A 20,991-nucleotide genomic window follows, 5' to 3' on the forward strand; every position below is an offset into this window, starting at 1 on the left:
TACCCCTGCCCCGCTATCACTGGGGCTCCCTGCTTTCCCCCCATACATTCAGCTGGCAACTCTGCAGGCCAAACGTCTGTTTCACCCCTGTTCCAGGCACCTAGTGTCCTGCACAGAGGTTGCAATAGCCTAGAGATCACCCTGCTCTGTGTGCTGGGGCAGTGGCCCATGGGAAGGAGAGATGCCTGGCCTCAGTTCCCTGCACCCCCCTCGCCCCCCCACAAGGGCAGGGCGTCTGTCCTGCATCTGGCAGGGGAGGGAAACTGGCCGCCAGTGAACTTGGTGTGTATGCTCTGAGTCGAAGCAAACGGACACCTCTGTAAATGGCAACTCTAATAATAAATATTATAAACTCCATGACAGATCCCGAGAGAGATCATGAGAGAAAGGAAAAACTTTGTGTCTGAGTACCTTGAACAGCACTCTTGTCCTGTCTTTGAACAAAGGACCCCACGGTCTTATTTTGCACTGGACCCAGCCAATTCCAGAGCCAGCCGTGCCTGGGAGAATCAGCAGGGGAGGCGGCACAGCTCAGGCCTCATGCAGGGGCTCCCTGGGGAAGCGGGAAGGCCGGGCATTGGGACCTAGGTGGCTGGGAGAACTTCACCCTCTTGGTCTAGCCCTATCCCTCTCCCTGTCTTTCTGGGTCCCAACACAGGTGACAACGTACCCCAAGTCACACTCACTTCTTGCCGTGCAGATGACATGAAACTGCAGGCATGAAAGTGGTTCTTGTTTTATAAGCTGCAAACGTCTCTGCACATTGGAGTGGTTGTTGGTATAATTATTGTGTCACATTTTATGAGCCTGTTCTGAAACAAACATTGGGGAAGGGACGTGCCCCCAAACTTTGTTACCCACGTGTCTGCCCCTTCTGTACCTCATCATCCTCCCCAATCGAGGGCCGGTTGGCTTTCTTCCCTTTCTTTAGCCTGGGATAGAATTTGTCCACCCGGTTCCTGGGGGTCTGTCCCAGGGGCTATCTCCTAACTGACCTGCAGTCATGGCACCTTGACTCGGAGCCTGGCCAGGACTGTACACTAAGGTGTGGAGCTGGGCAGGTGATTGCCGCCTTCACCCACCCAGCCTGGGGGCCGAGAGGTGTGGGAGCCACAGTCTCCTCTGCTGGGCGGGGAAGCACCGTTTGCACAGGGCTGCACACAAGACTAGGAGAGAGGCCACCATTCCCCAATAAGGAAATTGGGGGCTTATGTGGAGGGGCAGTGCTCTGAGGACTTAGTGCGACTTCAGGCTGCATGGAGGCTGGTGCCTCAGGCTGAAAGAACTGCTTTCAGAGAACTGAAATTTCTGGGGTGCTCAGGGACAAGTGGTCTGGGGAGTTTGCTCTCTGTCTGTCGTAATGGAGGCTGTTGGCTGTGGCTTTCAGCTCACGAACTGATTTTCACAAAGATCATTTGCAGGTTGAGTTGAGTGTGGACAGGAAGGTAAGCGAACTGAGGCAGGGAGATCGTTTGGGAGGCTGTTTTGATAACATAGCTTTTAAAAAAGGTAAGCATCCTGAAATGGGAGAGAAGGGAAAGACGCAAAGGATGTCAAAGAGATAGGATTCTATGCGGTTGGCGCAAAAGGACTTGCGGTTTTTGCAACTATTTTTAACCTTTTAAACCGCAATTACTTTTACACCAACCTAATAGTCCCAAGAGTGTATGATTCCACTTAGATGAGGCACCTAGAGTTGTCAAATTCAGAGACAGGAAGTAGAATGGTGGTTGCCAGGGGCAGTGGCGAGGAGAGGATGGGGTGTTAGTGCTTAATGGGGACAGAGTTTCAGTTTGGGAAGATGAAAAATTTATGGAGATGGATGGTGGTGATGGTTGCACAACCATGTGAATATACTTAGTGCTACAGAACTGAACATTTAAAACGGCAAATTTTATATTATGTATATTTTATCATAATTTTAAAAACTATAACGAGAGAGAGAGAGAGAGAGAGAGAGAGAGAGAGAGAGAGAGAGGTGAATGACAGGCATGCAGACCAATCAGAGGAGGGGGCGTGGGAAGGGAAGAGTTCAGGCTGACCCCGGCTGAGGAGATGGTGGGGGTGGTGAGGTGGACCGCGCTCAGGGTTGGGCACGTTGAGCTTGAAGGACTCCAGGAGAAGTGCCCGGCAAGGAGCCTGAGCTGGAGAGACCATCGGAGAGTCCTCAGCGTATCTCTGGGAACAGCCATGGGGGATAAGAACCCCCAGGGGGAGTGTGAGAGTGGGAAGAGGGCAGAGCCCAGGGGAACAAATGGGCCAAGAAGGGTGCATCATCAGTCAGACTGAGAAGGAGGGGGCGGAAAGGAAACAGGGAAGCCGGGAGTGTTTGAGCTCTCGTTCTTGTTTGTCCGCAAGGAACCAAGGAGTCATTCAGGGCACCTGAGTGAAATGAGGGGAGCATGAGGAGAGGACTGGGCCTCCTAAAGATTGTGGGGGGACAGGGGCCTTGTGGGGATCCGACATGAGCCAAAGCAATCCTGCCCGCGGGAGCAGAGACTGGGCACTTCTGGGGACGTGATGCTCTCCATCTCTCTCTCAGTCCCGAGAGTCACCCTCCCGTGGGGACTCCGCCTCCCTACACGTCTCTTACCTCCTGTTCTCAGTCTCCCATGCTTGTCATAGTCACCTCTCTTCACCCCCAGCTTCCGCTGCCACCTGCCCCATTCTTATGTCCCAGTTCAATGCTGTTGTTGGGTCCAGTTGTATCCCCCCAAAAGACGTACCTGTAGATGTGACCTTATTTGGGAATAGGGTCTTTGCAGATGATCAAGCTCAGCTATTGTCGTGAGGGTAGGTCTTAATCCAGTATGACTGGTGTCCTTATGTAGAGGGGACATTCGGCCATAGACATGTACAGAACTGGGAGACCACCAGCTTACGCCTAGGAATGCCTGAGGCTACCAGAGCTAGGAGAGGGGCATGGAAGGGATTCTCCCTGAGAGCCCTCAGAAGGAACCAACCCCGCCGACACCTAGATTTGGACTTCCAGCCTCCAGAACTAACAGACAAATTTCTGCTGTTTAAGCCACCTAGTTTGGTACTTTGTGAGGGCAGCCCCACGAAACTAATACAAACGCCAATAAATAAAGGAACTCATAGTCACCCAACTCATCCTTTCTTCTTGTCCCAGGTTACCTCATAGGTCATTGACGGAGCCAGGTACCCACTCTGTCCAATGGGCTGATGAGAGGTTACATGATATAAAGCGTGGCTGCCCCCATGAGGTGCCCCTTGAAGGAGGGCAGGGGAGACACAGCTCTCTCAGAAGGAACAGGGGACATCGCAGGCACTTTTGTGTCCCTGAAGCCAAGGGAAGAGAGAGGTGCAGGCTTCAGTGAAGAGGGATCATGGTATAAATCTCTTTAGCCAAGTGTCTTCCAAAAGAGGACAAAGACAGGAGATGGGGTATGAAGAATCCACTCTGTAAATCAATCTTTCTTCGCCCATCGTTAAGACGTTCACTGTGGCTGGAATAAGAAAATGGTATAACTAGAAAATATTCACTTGAACTTGTGACTCAGCTCCTCCTGACCTCTGGGAAGCACGATCCATAAATCAAGATACCACTCCAGCACCTCCTCCCCAAGTGTTCCCCTAGGGGAGGATGGTGGAGAGGCCATTAGCAGAAGTGACGGGACCCACTTCGGCGAGAGATTTAAAAGCCCATTTAGTACTCCAGGAGCTTGCTTGTCTTAGAGCTCTTACTTCTGAAACTTCCTAATGGATGGCCTCAGCTCTTGACCCACTAATTTTTACTGTCCAACCCGCCTAGTTTTATTTCCTGGCACAGCTTGTAAATTCTGTTTTGTTTTGTTTTGTTTTTTTCATATTTAGCAGTGGCTTAAGGCTTCCACTGTTGAGAAGCAGGGTGACCAGATGTGCTGTTAGTGTAATATACACATCAGCTTTGGAAGACTTAAGTTTTCAAATGTGTTTTAAATTTATTGAGCTGCCCTTTCACTTTTCTCACCAGCTCTTCCTCAGACCCAGCTTAGAAAGCAGGGAAGAGAGGCACTGTTCTGCTTTGGGCAGGCCATCTTGGGGGCCCTGGCAGCTTCACCCCACCCCCTTCCTCCCTGACTCTCCCCTCTTAGGCTCCAAGTCCTCCCAGACCTGGTCTGATCTTTGCATTTTAAAGATGGGAAAACAGAGGATTTGAGAAGAGAAGGGACTTACCCAAAGTTCCAAGGACGCTACACCCAAACCCGAATGTGCTCATTCCCTACTAGCACATTCACCAGGCACAGGGCTAGGCACCGAGACATGAAGGCAAATAAGAGACAAGTCCCTACGTGAGGGAAATTAGGGTCTGCTGAGGCATATGGGGGAGCAGGGTTGAGACGAGGTGGCAACTCCAGCCCCAGCGTCATAATAATGGCTCCCACTTGTTGAGTCTGTGTTGACCACACAATAGCCCCAAGCTTTATACCTTATTTGCTTGTTGCCAATTAATCCTCACAACACCCTAGGAGGTGAGTACTGTTACCCTCTCACTATATGGATAAAGAAATCCAGTCCAGTGATTTTCAACTTTTTATTTTTAGCAGCTGAATCCTTTCTTCAAGAGATTATCTTATGTGGAACCCCAAATAAATCAGGGGTGAGCCCCTTTGCTTAGCGTCTCCTTCTTAACCTCCTCAGGGACCCTAGAAGGGCTTGCTCAGAGCCTGAGCTCTTTCCTGGGCACAGTTTAAAGACCACCCATGTGATCCAATGCTTGGATGTCTCCAAGAGGGATAAGTTTCATGCAGAATTTTCCAGTCCATTCATGTTCATTTTACAGATGAGCAAACAGAGGCCCAGAGAAGGAAAGGAACTCCTCAAGTGTCCTCTGGGGAGTTACTGCGAGAACTCCTATTCCACCCAAAGTCGTACGAATCTCTCAGGCCTATGTCCATCCATGACACCTCTTTTATTAGGAAACGAAGACCTTTTATCAACAGCTATAATATACCATGTCTTCCAAGCTATATTTTAAGGCCAAGCTTGCAGTGGGCTCACACGGTTTTCACCTCTCTCCCACACTGTCTCTTCCCCACCTCTAATTCCCACACGTCACCGACCACAGGAGAGTCTTGCTTTAGAGAAAGCATCCCTGGGAGCCAAGTGGATGAGTGTGGCGTGAAGCTGACAGCTTCAGCGTTTACCTTAGGAGCTCTCGGTTTCTCTCAGCTTATTTAATGTAATGCTTCATCACTTTGTAATGTTCACAGGACACTTGACATTAGAAAGGGCGTTTTAAATTTTCTGAACTAGGACTTTTGAAATTCAACAGCAACTTGGAGTGTGTTAGTGGATTGTTAACCTCCTTGTAAGCCCTAAGAGGAAGACTGATCCTCAGGAGATTCCATGATTGCACCCCTCAGTGTGACCTCTCTGGAGGTGGCCTGCCACTGAGCCCTGTCCCTCGTCAGGTGGCCCCGTAGTTGTTACCTACTTCTCTCCTCCCGCTCCTTCCCAGTTCCTTTTTCCTGAGCTGGCTTTGATATTGATTCCTCTCTCCCCTGTTCTCTCTTCCTGGCTCATCCCTTCTCCAGGGTCCGTGCACGGCTTTTTCTACTGCTTTTGATCTAGTGCAAATCATCTAGGACATGAGTCTGCTGGAAAAGACCACAAGCATGGGAAGCTCCCAGGGCCCCCAACTTGTCCTAGCTGGTATTGTCCCTAAGTCCCTTCTTGTGTGAGTCTGAGTGGCTCTCTCTTGTGACCCAGAGGTGAGTTGAAAGCTCTTTTCCAAACTTTGGTTCATGAGATTCCAATTCCAGTAGTTGCTCAGAGACATGCTTTCATGCTCAAAAGGACTGGGAAATGCTGCTTGTAACCTACCCCTCTTGGAGACATCCAATGTGTGGAAGCGTTCCAAAAATTTTGAGACATCCTACCGCTCAGAGTCCTGTGGAACTTCATATAACCCAAAACCTGTTTGAGCACCAAAAATATGTTTTGCAGCCCACCTAAATGATGCTAGATCAGAGTTGTCTCTGGGAGTTGATTCTGGAAGCCTCCAACCTCTTCGCTAGGACTTCTTTTGGAGAAGGTCTTCGCTGGAGACCATCGATCCTCTCCTGGCTCTTCTCAGGAAAAGCCAAATTAGGTTGTTCTCTGAGAGCCTTCGGGAAGTTTTTTTACATCTATACCGGAACATTGTCAGCTGCTTGTGCTTTCTTTGGAAGTAAATAGAAATGAATCAAGGGTGGGGGGCTTTTATGGTCTGAACATTGCATTCTTGGAGTCTGGTCAAAGGAAGACGTCAGGCCAAACGGAGCCATTCTTAGAGAAAAGGATGACACTGGGGTTTTCTGTATTTGGGAAGCAAGTTCTTTCTTATCAAGCCAGCTGTCACACGCTTGGATTTGTCCTGCAAATATGTCCACACATGCACAAACTCCCATTAATAACACGTATCCCTGCTTTCTGAAATGGAGGCTTTTTCTGTTAGCTTAAGGAACTCCAGTTTTAGTTTACTTTTAATTACTTCAATTGTTTTTCATTAACAACTAACCCATCTTTTTGACTGATTAGTTGGTTGTCTTTTCCTAGTTCTCGTTTCTCTTTACTCTGGAAAACTCCAGCAGTCATTTCACAGTTGAGCCATGGGTTTTGTTTGTTTGCATGAAGGGGTCTAAAAATACAGGCTGATATGAAGAAGATGATACTGATTGTATTAGTTTGCTAGGGCAAACAAAGTACCGCAAACCGAGTGGCTTAAACAACAGAAATGTATTGTCTCCAAGTTCTAGAGGCTAAAAATTCAAAATCAAGGTATCGTCGGGGTTGGTTCCTTCCAAGGGCTGTGAGGATCTGTTCCCGCCTCTCCCCCAGCTTCCGGTGGTTTGCTGACAAGCTTTGATGTTCCCTAGCTTATGGAAGCATCACCACGATCTCTGCTTTCATCATCTTCACGTGGTATTCTTCCTGTGTGTGTGTCTGTCCAAATTTCCCCTTTTTAGAAGAACACCATTCATATTGGATTAGGGGCCCACCCTTCTCCAGCATGACCTCTTCTAAACTTAACTATTTCTATCAGCAATGATCCTATTTCCGAGTAATGTCAAAGTCTTACTTGCAATGTGGACCTGAGCTACCGAGGTACTGGGGGATTAGGACTTCAATATATGAATGTGGGCGGGGGACACAGTTCAACCCTTAATACCAATTCTATACGCAACACCGCATTCCATTTCACTGCATTTAAGGAAGCCCCGAGCTGATGGCTCACCTTTTAGCTGTCAGCTTCAGAAAGGAAGGCTGATGGCTCAGCTCACGTAGTTTGAGGGACAGGTGGGAACGGGCTCAAACACAGAGATGCTAACAACTTCTGCAGCAAGCTGACATTTTCTATTTTCCAAGAGAAGAGCCCAGGATCTCCTCAGGGCTGTCTGACTGTACTAACAATGGCAGGTAGAGAACTGGAATTCGGTTCACTTCAGTAAAAAAAAACAAACAAACAAAAAAACCCCTTCCTGCGTGGCCCTGGGTTGGGCTGTGAGGAGAGCCAATGAAGCAAACCCAGACCCTGCCATGTGGAAGCCGAGGGAGACAGACATGCAAGCTGTGTGGGTGGAGAGGTGTAAACCCAGTGCTATGGCCGCCATGAGCTTTGCCTAGTGAGGAGACGCTAAGGCTTCCCAGAGGTGACGTGCGAGCTGGATTTGTCATGTTATCAGTTTCAGCCCAGCTGGAGGACAGGAGGGGTTAAGGCCCTGTTGTGTCTCTCAGGTTAGGCAAGAGGCAATGTGGTCTGATGACAAGGGTCCTGAGTTAAGCCCTAAGCCACCCCTCACTTTCTTCATTGATAAAATGGTTTTAGTTAAAACACTCAATTTACAGGATGTGGCGTCGGGATCAAATGGATTCACAGGTGTGAAAATATGGTTATGGGAAGTAGCAGAGACAGCATCCAGACACAAGTGTTGGGTATCACATATGCCCTGGGACATGAGCAGTAGGCTTTTCTAGCAAAGCAGAGCAGCTTGGGAAGTGGCAGATATGAACTCCGGGCTCCCTGCGCCCAAGGGCCCGTTCCTCCCGCTGAGGCAGCTCCCTCGGGAAAGAAATGAGGTCTGGACGAGGCAGTTTCCTTCTGGTCAGGACATCAGGTGATTCCATGAAAAAGGTGTTGGGATACAATGGTTTGGGCTCGGGAAGCCAGCAGACCTGAGTTCAAATGGTGGTTCTGCCACTTCCTGGTAGTGTGATTTGTGTGAGTCACTCAACCTTTCTAAGCTCAACATCCTCATCTGTAAAATGGGTTATGTTAGAAAATCCTTGTAAATTGCTTAGCACACAGCTTGATATTAGGTAGTAAGAGTTAGCTATTCCTGTTGGCTGTTTTTTGTGAGGATTGAAGGAGATGTTTTAGGGAAAGAGCGTGCAGGCAGCAGCTGCTCAGTTATCGCCACCACTCCCCGCTCGCATTTAAGGTCAGCTTTGGTAGAGCTTCCAGCATTCATATTTTCTTAGGGGTGTGGGATGAAGGGCGGAGGGTTGTACAGAAAACTGTTTAAACTACTTGAAGAATAAAATAATGTTCAGGCACTCATAAGCCATTTATAATCACCTGTTACTCGTAATTAGTTGTCATGCCGGTACAATCAATTGTGATTTATTAAATCACATGCCCTCAGGACTTTTACCTCGCACAGTTTTATTAGTCCAACTTACTGCAGTGTGCCATTATAGTAACTATTATCCTGCCAATTCATAAATAATGCCCCGGCCACCATGGGAATGACAAGCACTTATTGGCCCTGACAGAGAAAATCCAAGAAGGGTTTTTGTAAGATCATTCTCTTTCTGGTAGGTCTTCGATCAGCACAGAAACTCGGAAGACAAAGACAGATTCTACAATGTCGTACAGACGAGAACTAGAGAAATACCGTGACCTGGATGAAGATGAAATCCTTGGAGCCCTAACAGAGGAAGAGCTTAGGACCCTGGAAAATGAGCTGGATGAGCTGGACCCTGATGTGAGTAGTGCTAAAGGGGACCATGTTGTCACAGGAGTAGGAACAGCAACCATTCCCATGTTGGAGAGGGACAGGTGCAGGCTTCCTGAAGCTGCCACTTCCTCTTTTCTTCTATGATGATCACACTGGAAAAACAGTGCTTTTGTAGGGTGTGTGTGTGTGTGTGTGTGTGTGTGTGTATTGTATCAGTCGGGGTTCACTAACAGAACCAATAGATGTATATACATATAGAAAGGGATTTATTTTAAGAAATCGGCTCACACTATTATGGAGGCTGACAAGTCCCAAGGTCTGCAGTCGGCAAGCTGAAGACCCAGGGTGGCTCATGGGTTTGTTCCAGTCTGAGCCCAAAGGCCTGGGAATTGGGAGAGCTGATGGTGTAGTTTCAATCCAAAGGCTGGCAGGCTTGAGACACAGGGGGAGAGAGCCAATGTTTCAGTTCTGCTCTTCTTCTTGATTTCCCGTTACTTAAGTATTGTGATGTCCAATTAGTAATACTTAATTACTATGATATAAAATCAATACATCTGATGTTACGCAATAAGAGAATAAGAGAAGAAAGAAAACAAAGATATTTGCTTAACACTCACACATGCACGCAAACATATTCATAACAAAATAAGGAGGAAATATGACAATTACAGTCCTTGTTTCTCTAACTGGTCACGTGGTTGTAGCTAGTATTTATAACTACCTTCTTACACTACCTATTTTGTATTCCCTTTGCTTTTAGCAAACACCTAGCTGGTCATATTTCTTTGCCTGGTTGGGTTACCCAAACCTTCATCTTGAAGGGTTTGGGTCATTAATCCTGCCGGATTGTGTTGTGTAGTTTTCCATTGGCTGTAATCATGGGGCATGGTAAGACTAAGAAAGCCCTACACAATCTCCTGTATTGTAGCCATATACTTCCTTACTTCCATTGTGGAGCCGCAGTCCAATTTCCCCTTAGCCCAGCCAATACAGAAACTCCTTCTCTGTCTATTGATTCAGAGGGGCCCACAGTGGTCAGGTGGCAGGCTTAACTTCCAGTCCAGTGGAATCTTTGTTGTGTCTCCTGATGGAAGCATTTGTCCCTTCAGAACTAAGACCTCTAGGCCAACAGAGCCATAAGGTCACAAAAACAGGAAGCACAAATTTTGCTAGTGAGTCTCTATGGGTCATAGTGAATGGTGTCACTCCATGTCTATCCTTGATTCCTGGACCCGTGAATCCTGGCTGTGGAAGAAGTAGCTCCAGATGTTGCACATTGATTCGGCGCATTTATATTCTCCTAGAGAACGTTGCCCCAGCTCTGCAAGGTGTTGCCACATAGCTAGCACTGTAACTGAGTCTGCAAAAGCCTGTTCCACTGTTCTATTCAGTTCGTTGTCAGGATGGTGGGAACAGGTGTCATGGACTGAATTAGCTCAGAAATAAAGGACTAGAAGAGTCCTTTTTCACTAGTCTGAAGTTTTTATCATTGCATTTCATAGGTGGCACATTTCAGCAGTGTGTTTAATGCTCAGAATTTGCCTCAACCATCAGGATCACAGCATCTAGAGGCGGGAGTCTCCCAGGTCACATCTGTGGTTTGGCCAGCCACTATGGAGCCATGAGCAGAGCTAGAGGGACTCCTAGGTCACCTACTAGACCGGGGCCTTCATCCTGTATCTCTTTCCCAGGTACCCAGGTCAATCAGTGCCCACCCAGCACAGAGAAGGTAGATAATGAATGTTACTGAATTAATCGAATTTTCCATTTGATGTATTTTAAAACTAAAAATGGAACAGTTCATGCCTTTTAAAAAACCTGTCATTGCTCAACTCTAGTTTAATGGTGATCTATTAAAAAAAGAACACTTCTGTACCATTTTCCTAACCCTCAAGTAATCACAGTGGTGGGAGTGTACGTTAGCAGGAAAACTACAGAAGTAGACATTAGATGTCCCAGTTCCAACCCTGGCCTTGTCTCTTACACTCCATGCGACGTTGAACCAGTTGCTGTCCTGGCCTCGGCCTCTGTCCCCATCCATGAAGTGATGGAGTTGATTTGTTCCTTTCAGGGCCAAGCTTCCATAAGCTTATAACCTGGTCCTGTCTCCAGATTTGGTTAAGTGGCTTCTTTTTCGGTCACCCAGAATCCTTGTCTAGGGGTCCTGGGTGCTAGGCCCCGTAGACTGACAGCATGCCGTCATCTTGCTATTCACGACTCACTGTGCCCAACCACAAGGAGATGGGGCAGCCCAGGTTGATTAGAAGGCTGTGTTGGTGGGAGAACTTTGGGTTGCTCCTCTTTCCCCTGCACTGTGGCTCCCCATTAGCCTGAGTTTCAATAAAAACAAGAAACAATCAAGCTTCCAGCTTTACGGCTATAAAATTATTCTGTTCTTATTCTATCCTAGATCACTGCCACGTAGCATGACCAGAACAGTTTTAAAAAGTGAGAACAAAAGGGGGATGGAGCTTCTTACAGTTAACTCAGTAAACATGGCTCAGTTACCTGCCAGGCGCCAGGCCCCGTGCTGGCCACCGACAGGGGAGCCTGGCGGGGGTTCCGTCCTTCAGATGCTCAGTCTGCAGGAAGCCAGCATAATAGTCTGCGTTCTAAATGGGAGCAGGCGGGAATAGGGAGAGGATTAATTCTTACTGGTGGGAGGTTTCACAGAGCAGGTGATACTGGAGCTGAGCCCTGGATTTTTCTAAGGCAAGGATCAAAACAAAGAATTCTAGGCTGAGTAACGGCCATGAGCAAAGGCTCTTGTATAGAAGGTAGCTGGGGACAGGGAGTCTCAGTGTGGTCTCCGTGGAGGTTAGATGAGCTTCAAGGGGGGTTGGGCTAGATAAAGAAGGGAGGGGTGGCTGAAGAGTTGGGGTTATTCTCAATAGGCCCGGGGAGCCTTTGAAGGGCAGTGACTCAGTGGACAGGTGAGCTGGAGGAGATGCCAGGGAGGTGAGGGAGAGGTGGAAGTGGCTGAGGTGGGAGCTCCTGTCGTCCTGCCCAGCTGGTGGTGGGAGAGTTCTTTTCTGAAGATGAGAGAGGGCCCCTGCCCCTCTGCACGACCCTTCCACCCAATTGCAGAATCCTTGCTGTTCCAAGGACTGAGGAGTATAGACCCTCAGTGACCCTGCAGCGCTTGCCTCCACTAGCCATTGGGGCTGTTGGAGTTGCTGTGAGCCGCTGGGTAGAAATGAGCTTAGATTAGGCTGTGACTGCATATCGGGCAGGTAATGACAAGGGCCAGAGAGAACCATCAGCCCTGGGAGTGGAGAGGGGCAGTGGCAGGAGCCCTCTCAGAACAAGAATGGAACCCCTCAGGACTGCTTAATTTCCAGCTGGGAGCTCTGTTTCACTTTTAAACTGGCAAAGGGCTCAGTCCCCCTCCCCAAATATCAGGGTATCTGACCCCAGCAGCAAGTTCCCAGGGCCTCTATACCTCTCACACAGCCAGCTCCCTTTGAGTCTGTTCCCAGGGGATTAACAGGAAGGAATGCTTGTGTCCATTGAAGGAATGGAGAACCTAGAGCTCCAAGAGCTGACCACTCGCCCAATGTCACAGGGCCCAGGCATGGAGACTCAGATTTCTAACAGGCTCCTGAGTGCATGTACCTCCCTCTCTGGCGGGAGGAAGGTAACTGTTTATTTGGATTTAGTAGTGAGGCTGGGCAATCTGAGACCTGTGACTCTCACACCATTGTGGTTTCAAAATGGACATTTTCAAAGCCCTCTTTCTTTCTAAGTTCAAGGAAAAGAAAAGAGAAATCAGAGAGAGGATAGGAGATAACAGAGTCCAGTGGTTTTTTTGTCCCAGCCACACAATTGGCTCCTTCACTGAGATGTCTCTGTTACCTGATTTGCAAGTCAGTGTGCAAGTTTTGAAAAGATCGAATGGGCCTCCCTTCTTTCTGAGAGCACAAACATTTCAGCTTGCATTTCACCCGCCCTTGGCCCATGTTCTGAAATCACAGAGAAGGGAGAGGCCAAAGGTATGCAGGCCGGGAGAGGCCTTGGAGCTGGCTGGCCTGGAGAGGACACAGGGACCAGCAGGTGTTCAACCCTCCAATTTACAGAGCAGGAACTGAGCCCAGTGACGGGAAGAAATTTACTCTAGATCACACGACCAAACAGAACCAGACCAGAACCCAGGTCCACTGTCCTCTCTGTTATACCTTGTTTGCCCGAAAATAAGACCTAGCCAGACCATTAGCTCTAATGTGTCTTTTGGAGCAAAAATTAATATAAGACCCAGCCTTATTTTACTATAAGACTGGGTCTTATATAATATAATACCGAGTCATATTAATTTTTGCTCCACAAGACGCATTAGAGCTGATTGTCCAGCTAGTTTATTTTCGGGGAAACAAGGTACTCTTATATGTTTTGTTTAACAAGTGCTTACATGGCACTTTCTGTGTGCAGGCACTGTTCTAAGCACTTGGAAAATATTAACTCATTCAACCATCATCATATTCCTATGATTCAGACACTGTTATCATCCCCATTTTACAGACCAAAAAAAAAGAAAAAGAAAAAGCCTCAGAAGTGAAGTAACTTGTCCATGTCCCACAACGAAGCGATGGCTGAGCCATGACGTCATTCTAAGAGTTCACGTCTTAGCCACTTCACTGTAGACTTGATGGAAGCCCCCCCAGAAGACAGTCTGAGCCACAAATGTGCTCTGGTTTTGTACTGGGGAGTGTTCCATATGCAGAATCATCTTCCTTTCGTTCTGGAAACAACCTGAGATGCAGAAGTTCATGTTCATTCTTGGCTCTGCTTCCAACCTCTTATAGTTAGGCACATGCTGTTCCCTCGTTGGATCTGTTTTCCTGTCTGTAAAATGGATGCAGTTGGCCTACGTGGCCTCTGACACCCCCTTCCAGCTCTAAGCCTCCACGCTTTTTTCCTTTCTTTCTTTCTTTTTCTTTTTTTTTAGAGATAGTTGACACATAATATTATGTTAGTTTTAAGTGTACAGCATAAGGAATTGATACTTACATATGTTATTAGATAATCACCACAATGTCTAGTTAACTTCCATTATCACATATAGTTACAATTTTTTTCCCCCTAACCATCTGTGATTTTATAAGCAATTCCTGGCAGCCTTGTTACCTGAATTCAGCTCACACTTCAGGGGGTTATGTTTTCAGTGATGCAATTGTTAAGCTCCAGTATCATGTGACAGAGCGCAGTACAGTGGAGTTGGAAAACATCTTTATTTGCAGCAGAGGATTCCAAGCTTGTGCACATTTGGAAAAAAAAAGTCCCCGAAACTTTCTATCTCTCACTCTGCGGCCTGGAAAAACTCGAGCTTATCATGAGATTGTTGCGCTTGGACTCCCGCGGGAGAGGAATGCTCCCTGTGCTAAAAGTATCTGCTGCTGACTGATTCCCCAAGAGGATCTGCCCTTTCTCGTCTCTCTGGAGTTAAGTGGATGCTGCTCTGAAGCCGCGCCAACTCCTGGGTTCAGATTGCCTTTGTACCAGGCAGTGGGGAAAATGGGCAACGCCCAGAGACGGTTGAGAACGGCAAGTCACACTGACTTGTGCAGGGAACAGTATACACGTTCTTGTAGGATCAATAGGCAGTTAAAATTTACTGGGTATGCCATGGGCAAAGCCCTGCTTGGATGACCTCATTTAGTCTTCTGAGAGGTTTGGTTATCAGCCCCATTTTAAAGATGGGGAAACTGAGGCTTAGAAAGATGAAGTAACCTGCCTCAGATGCAACACGGGTGGTGCTGGGATTCCAGCTTCCACAGTTATGATCCAGTAGCCTGTGTTGTTAACCACCTGTGCACACGTGTGGGATGGGGCCTGGAAGGGAACAGGGTGGGGAGTTGTCAGCAACTTGTTTGTTTTCAATTCAGTTTCCTTTGAAGCTATGTTATTTTTATTCTAAATACTAATCTTAAAAAAAAAAGAAAGAAACCACCAACACAAAGAAATTAACTATAAATATTGCTTGTTAATGAGGCTTTGGGGGAAAGGAAGAATATTTTTTGAAGTAAATAAAGATCAAAAAAGATCAGTAAAAAAGGTCAAAATATTTGTAGGAGAGATGGTAGAGGTAATCCCAACCTGATAAAGAAATTGGGTCCTAAGAGTTGACTTTGGAGTCATCCATTGGGAATCTGTGACACGCTATAACCAAAAAAACAATAATGGAAAACAACGGTCCCCCTGCAAAGCCTGAAATAATAATAATAACAATAATAATATTAACAAAATAATAGTAATAGCTAGTATTCTCTCTTGAGACCTTCTCATATGCCAAGTGCTATGCTAACTAAGTGTTTTGTGAGCATTGTCTCATAAAATTTCCACAAGGATCCTATGAGATTGGTCCTCACAGGTTGGGATTAATACCACTCTAAGATAAATGTGGTGGATGCCCAGAATCACACAGATACTCGGTGACAGGCTAAAGTCAAGCAAACCTGCTTCCCTTAGCCCATAATGTATCAAGAGCTCTGAGAACAGGGGCCACAAACTGCAGAAAGAAATGATGGAGGAGAAAACCTAGAGCTGTAGACTCTCAGAGCTAGAAGGACACTTAGAGACAATCTAACCCTCCCTCTTCTACCCCTGCATATACATACAGGGAGCAAGGAAAGAAACCCTGATTTCAGGAGTCCCTCTTGGACACAAGTCATTTACTGGGCGCTTTGTGTATTTCATTAAATCCTTATACCAAGCCTATGAGGTAAGCATTGTCATTAATTACCATTTTAGTGATGAAAAATCAAAACAACACCAGAAACCCTGAAGCCCAGAGAGTGGAAAGAACTTGTTCAAGGTCACACAGCAAGTCAGCCAGGAGAAGAGAATCTGGGACTTCCTGTCCCACTACATGGCTTCCCACCAGACGCCACAAAATTGTGAAATCCTTCCTACTCATGCCCCAGATCCTAACCTGTAAGCCAGAGGATGCTCTTGGTCATGAAGGAAGCAGCCAAGTTTGGTCCACAGGGCCGTGGTTCTCCCTTGTAACACAAACTGGCAGATTCACAAGCCCAGGATAGAAGTAAACAGTTGAAATGGAAAGAAATAAATCTCTGCTCTAAAAATAGGCATACATCCTTAGAAACACTGCCGGCCGTGCACAGTGCCAAGATGGGCCTGGAGGGGTGGGGGCGAGTAAAGCCAGGTGTCAGCGTGTCCCCACCCCACCTCTGTTTTCTGGCCCCATGACCACCTCCCCCGCATCCTTCTCCAACCTCCCTAGAATGCCCTTTTTCCCTCTCCATCGTCTTCCTCCCTGCCTCTGCTTGCTGGGGACCTCTTGGACACGGAGTCCTTCACTCAACTTGGAATCCTCCCATTTTTTAAGGCTGAACCTCCCGCCCCTCCCTTGCAAAGCCTTCCTGGCCCTCCCTCTCGAAGCCCCCATCACAGCACCTGCCTTACAGAGGACCTTTGTGATTTTGACATTTTTAATAGGAAACGTTTTAAACACATAAAAGAATACAAAATATACCTATGCTTCCATCATCCACATTTAACAAATAAAAAATTTTTGCCTCATTTGATTTAAATCACCCTTAAAAAGAAAAAAGACATTACTACAGATAAAGTTTAAACCCAGTATCTTCCCACTCCCCCCTCCCCCCCTCCCCCGATCTTCTCTCTCTCTCCTACTCTAGTGAACCCTTCTTTCTACTTGAGAGGCAGCAAACCAAGCACCCACGACATTGGGTAGGTAATATACATAAAGGGAGGAGGATGGGCCAATTGCCTTGAGGCACGTGGCCCTCATGGGTCATCTTTTACTTTTCTACTCTTGAAAGAGAGATGGAAATTAGAAAGTTTTCACTTGCCACCTAACCTTCCAAGAAGAAAAGCAACAACAGACCCAGTGATACATGATAACTCTAGGCCTCAGTGTCAGAGACAGTAGGGAGTGGTGAGGACGGAGGCAAACAGGAGACTTTGTGTTTGACTGAAGGGCACTTGCTATTCAGTTCCATCAACTGTTGACACTGAAAGTTCAGGTCTGGTATTGCCACATCATGTAATTTTCAAGAGATCCTGGAAGTCTGAATTTTTATGTGCAAGTTCACCGAACAAACCACGTTTTGACATTTAACTGGACTACAGGCCTCCCAGTTTGCAGCTCTGGCTGTGTTCCATATGATAGGTTTTCAAGTGTGTGTGTGTGTGTGTGTGTGTGTGTAAATATAGTTAGATATATGAAAAGCACCTAGCCCAGTGCCTGGAACATAGTAGGTGCTTAATAAATCTGATGAACCTGAATGTGTGATTCGCTTGCTAGAATTTAGGCTTCTTGAGATTTGGAGCTACACTGGACCACCACTGGTATAGTTGTGCAAGTTGTATAACTCTGCATAACTCCAGGAGACACTGTTCACATAAACCACTGAACACATAATACACTTGGAGTTGTGCAGTGCACAACTTGCACAACCAGATGAAACTGCCCTGACAGAGTGTCTGCATAATGCAGTGTCTATTCCATTGAATTGAAGTGAATAATTATGCCCTGTGGTGATAAAACTGATTGGCAATAAGTTGCTTCTATATGGAGTTCAAACCTTTATTCTGAGGTTTCAAGCTAAAAGGGTTTTGACCTTCATTTTACAGAGGGGGATTCCATAGTCAGAGAGCACCAGTGCCCTACACCAGTGACTGTTTGTGGCCTCACAGCCCTGGGATGAGAACAGAGGTTGTCAGTTAGGATGCAGTTTGGATGCAAACAATAGAGACTCAAAATGACATGACTTAAGCAGTGGTTCATTCATCCCTCAAATAAAAGTCCAGAGATGGGCAGTCTAGAGCTGGTATGGAGATCAGCTCCCCAAACTTCCCCGAGTTTCAGATTCCATCCAGCTCATCTTCTTGCCATCCCTAGGGTGTAACCCACTTCTTCATGGTCCAGTACCCATGACTGCTGCATTCCAGGCATCAGAATAGAGGAACAAGGGAAAAATAAAAAAGGAGAAAAGCCATTATTCAAGTGCCTTTTAATGAAAGTTACCAGACATTGCCCCTGGGCACTTCTTACTTACATGATTGACGAGAGCTTGGTTTCGCGCATGATTCAACCTAGCTGCCTGGGAAATACAGTCTTTAATCTGAGTGGCCAAGTGCTTAACTAAAAGAGTAGAGTGCTTCATTACTGAAGAAGGGGAGACATGCTACAAGGGGCAGTTTAGGCTTGCCAGTTTGATGGCCTGATGTTCTGCTCTACCAAAAGCTCTGAGGAGGAGTGAAAGGAGTTGGTAGAGATTTAACCAAATCCAAGCCCCCAAAGAAAACATTACAAAAGTCTTACTCTCTAGCTTGGCATTTCCCAAAACCCCAATCAGTGAAGCTGGTCCCATTCTGGACACCCCCACCCTGGCACCTTTCATAATATGTCCCCTCTTCCAAACCTGCTGGGGGCAGCAGTTGGATGGCCCAGCAAACAGTTTGAGGCAGCAGGTGTGAAGTTGACCTGACGGGTGTCCAAGTAATACCATCCTTTTCCTCGCTGGAGCATCAGTGTTACGTGATTCTGGATGATTCATATCACATTTTCCTAGTGCCCAGTTCTTGGTGCTGGGGATTCAGCAAACACTAACATACACCCCAGCTGGCCTTTGAGGGGCACTCAGTCTCCTCCGGGAGAGAGATACAGCATAAATGTGCTCCCAGATAAATTAGGATGAACATTACATAAGGCCTGGCAAGATGCCTAGGGGAGTTTGAGAAGAGAATTGCCAGATCGATGTGGGAAGCACTGCATGGGCTGAACGGGGTGCCCAAGGGAAGGGCTTTGAAAGACGACTGCACGGGAGGAGGAGGGGTGGCATTCCAGGCAGAGGGCACGACCTGAGTGAAAGCCTGGCAGTTGGGAGAGCAGGGCGTGGCTGTGGAATGTGGAGTAGCCTACAATGGCTGGAATACAGCATACTTGAAGCTGGGAACTAATCAGAGTGCTGGAGTAGGTTGGGGCTGGCTGATGACTCTGGTCGTGATTCTGTAGGTCAGTGGAGGTGCTGAGTATTTGTGAGTGTGTTAGGCAGGGACGTGGTCAGATGCCCATGTCGGTGAAGTCTGTCTGGCTGACGGAAGGGGAGGGAGTAGCGGTGGGGAGGCCAGAAGAAGGGAGACCAGCCAGAGGCTGATCTAATGGGACAGCTAAGGCATGACAACTTGAACAGGATGGTGCCTACAGGACAGAGTTCAGAACCCTGCAGCATTGGACTCACCCCAACTCTTTCCCCTAGCAAGTCATGCCCCCTAGTTCTGCCATGCCTTTGTGCTGCGCTTTCTATCCCTCTTTAATACCCCTGTCCTCTCTCCTCTTCACCTGGCCGGTTCCTACCTGGTCCCTGGAACCTGGGCCCCTGGAATGCAGCTCAGGCACCTCCAAGAAGTGGGGGGCGGGGCAGAGTAACCTCTCACATGTGGGTGTGTCTCCCCTCTCGTTGTGAGTCCCTGTGGAGCAGGATCATACATGCATTGTCTCAGGATGCCCTGTGCCAGGCACGGCATGGAACACGCAGAAAAGGAGGATTAGGAGAAAGCCAGGAAGGGAAGCTTTCGCCCCATCTTGTGCCATGACTGTCAGAGAGAGCCAAAGGGTGCTGTTGCAACCAACAGGACCCGCCACCCACAGTTACTGGGCTTGGGCCACAAGAGTGCTTTTGGATGTCAGCACGAATGCCTTATGCAGTTGACTGTGCAGCTAAGTAGCAGCTGTTGGGTTTCAGAATCGTGCAGTGAGATCATGGCGACTGAGCCAAAGGTCTGGATCTTTCTGGAAAGAAAGAGAAGAGTGGGAGATACTCAGAATGTGTTGGGGTTGGGGGGGCATGTTTGGAGAGAGAGGGGCTCTTAGAGGTTTGGGACTTGCTTTTCCCCTGTGACTGGGACGTGTGTGGTGTGGCCCTCAGCCCCTCCACACTCCCAGGTAACATCCCCCCATATGTAACAAGAAAGCTCAGTTGAAGCCTCAGTGAATGATCTCTAGTGAATTTGGGAGCTGCTTGTCAGCAGGGCAGAGGCAGGGCACGCTTCATCTGGATGGGACCCCGAGGGACTAGACGGCCACATTTCACACCAGAGGAAACAGACCTGGCAGATAACTGGAAAATAAAAGTCCTCAAGGCCACTTGAAACAAAAGTTGGCTGGGGATTAGGGGAGGGGGTTGAGGGGAGCGTCCATACTTTGTAAAAGGTAATTGGGTGAAGGACTGGTCTGTAAAACGTTTGGCCTGACTGATGTGGTGGACGGGCTGCAGGTTGGGTAGGTGTCGACACCATGCTGCTGTCTTTTGAAATAGGAAGGGGAGAAAAATCCATGGGAATTCCGCGGTGTTAAGCCTCCTGGGTTTCTCTTACCCCAGGACAGTAACTACATGCCTCTGGGCCTCAGTTTCTCCACCTGTAAACTGAGACTAGTTTGATAAGGAGGGACTCTCTGGCTTTCTAACACTTGGAAAGGAAACCTGCTTCTCATATGGTGCCACATCTGGTTTCCAGGATCTGTTCCTAGAGGAAGGCAGTCAGGTGGGATGGAAAGTTTTCTGTGGCTTGGAAATCAAGAGCCCTGGGCTCTCAGTCCAGCATGTGACCCCAGGCAAGGCCCTTCCCCTCCCTGGCCCTCGGCTGCTCCCAGTATCCGGTGAGGTTTACTACTTGGTCCTTCATCTTCTAAGGAGTTGTATCTGATTCAGTCACAGGACGGGAACCCAGGACTCTTGGAGCCCGGACCAAAGGGGGTTATTTTACATTCCCTTGTTCTTAGACATAGCTGACTTATTTGGGAAAAGTGATTAAACTGCTTGTTTTTTGTCACTGTGAAGAATCGGGTTAAAGGACATTTTAAATATGATCAGCCACCAGTCTGAAACACTCATACTGATCCTTGGGCATGCTATTTCCATACTGCGTCGTCTACATATAAGCTCAGGCTTCCTGGCTGTGTGGCTAACAAGCTGTATGACTTTGGGCAAATGAGTTCAGTTTTCTATGCCTCAGTTTCCTCAACTGAAAATGAAAGAATTGGCCCAGAGGCTCTCTTAGGGCT

At 47.6% G+C, this 20,991-nt stretch overlaps 1 protein-coding gene across 5 annotated transcripts in view; it reads left to right on the forward strand.

Moving 5' to 3' along the window:
• Positions 1-20,991, forward strand: part of TMOD1 (tropomodulin 1) — an 80,219-nt gene that overhangs the window by 10,453 nt on the left and 48,775 nt on the right. For all 5 annotated transcript variants that reach the window (XM_081066493.1, XM_081066494.1, XM_081066490.1 and 2 more), the window contains exon 2: positions 8,807-8,972. In XM_081066493.1, coding sequence (XP_080922619.1) covers positions 8,853-8,972 — 120 coding nt within the window. In that variant the 5' untranslated portion in view covers positions 8,807-8,852. The remainder of the gene's footprint in view (positions 1-8,806; positions 8,973-20,991) is intronic.

The sequence above is a fragment of the Rhinolophus hipposideros genome (genome assembly GCF_964194185.1).
Source record: "Rhinolophus hipposideros genome assembly, chromosome: 11".
NCBI classification, from domain to species: domain Eukaryota; kingdom Metazoa; phylum Chordata; class Mammalia; order Chiroptera; family Rhinolophidae; genus Rhinolophus; species Rhinolophus hipposideros.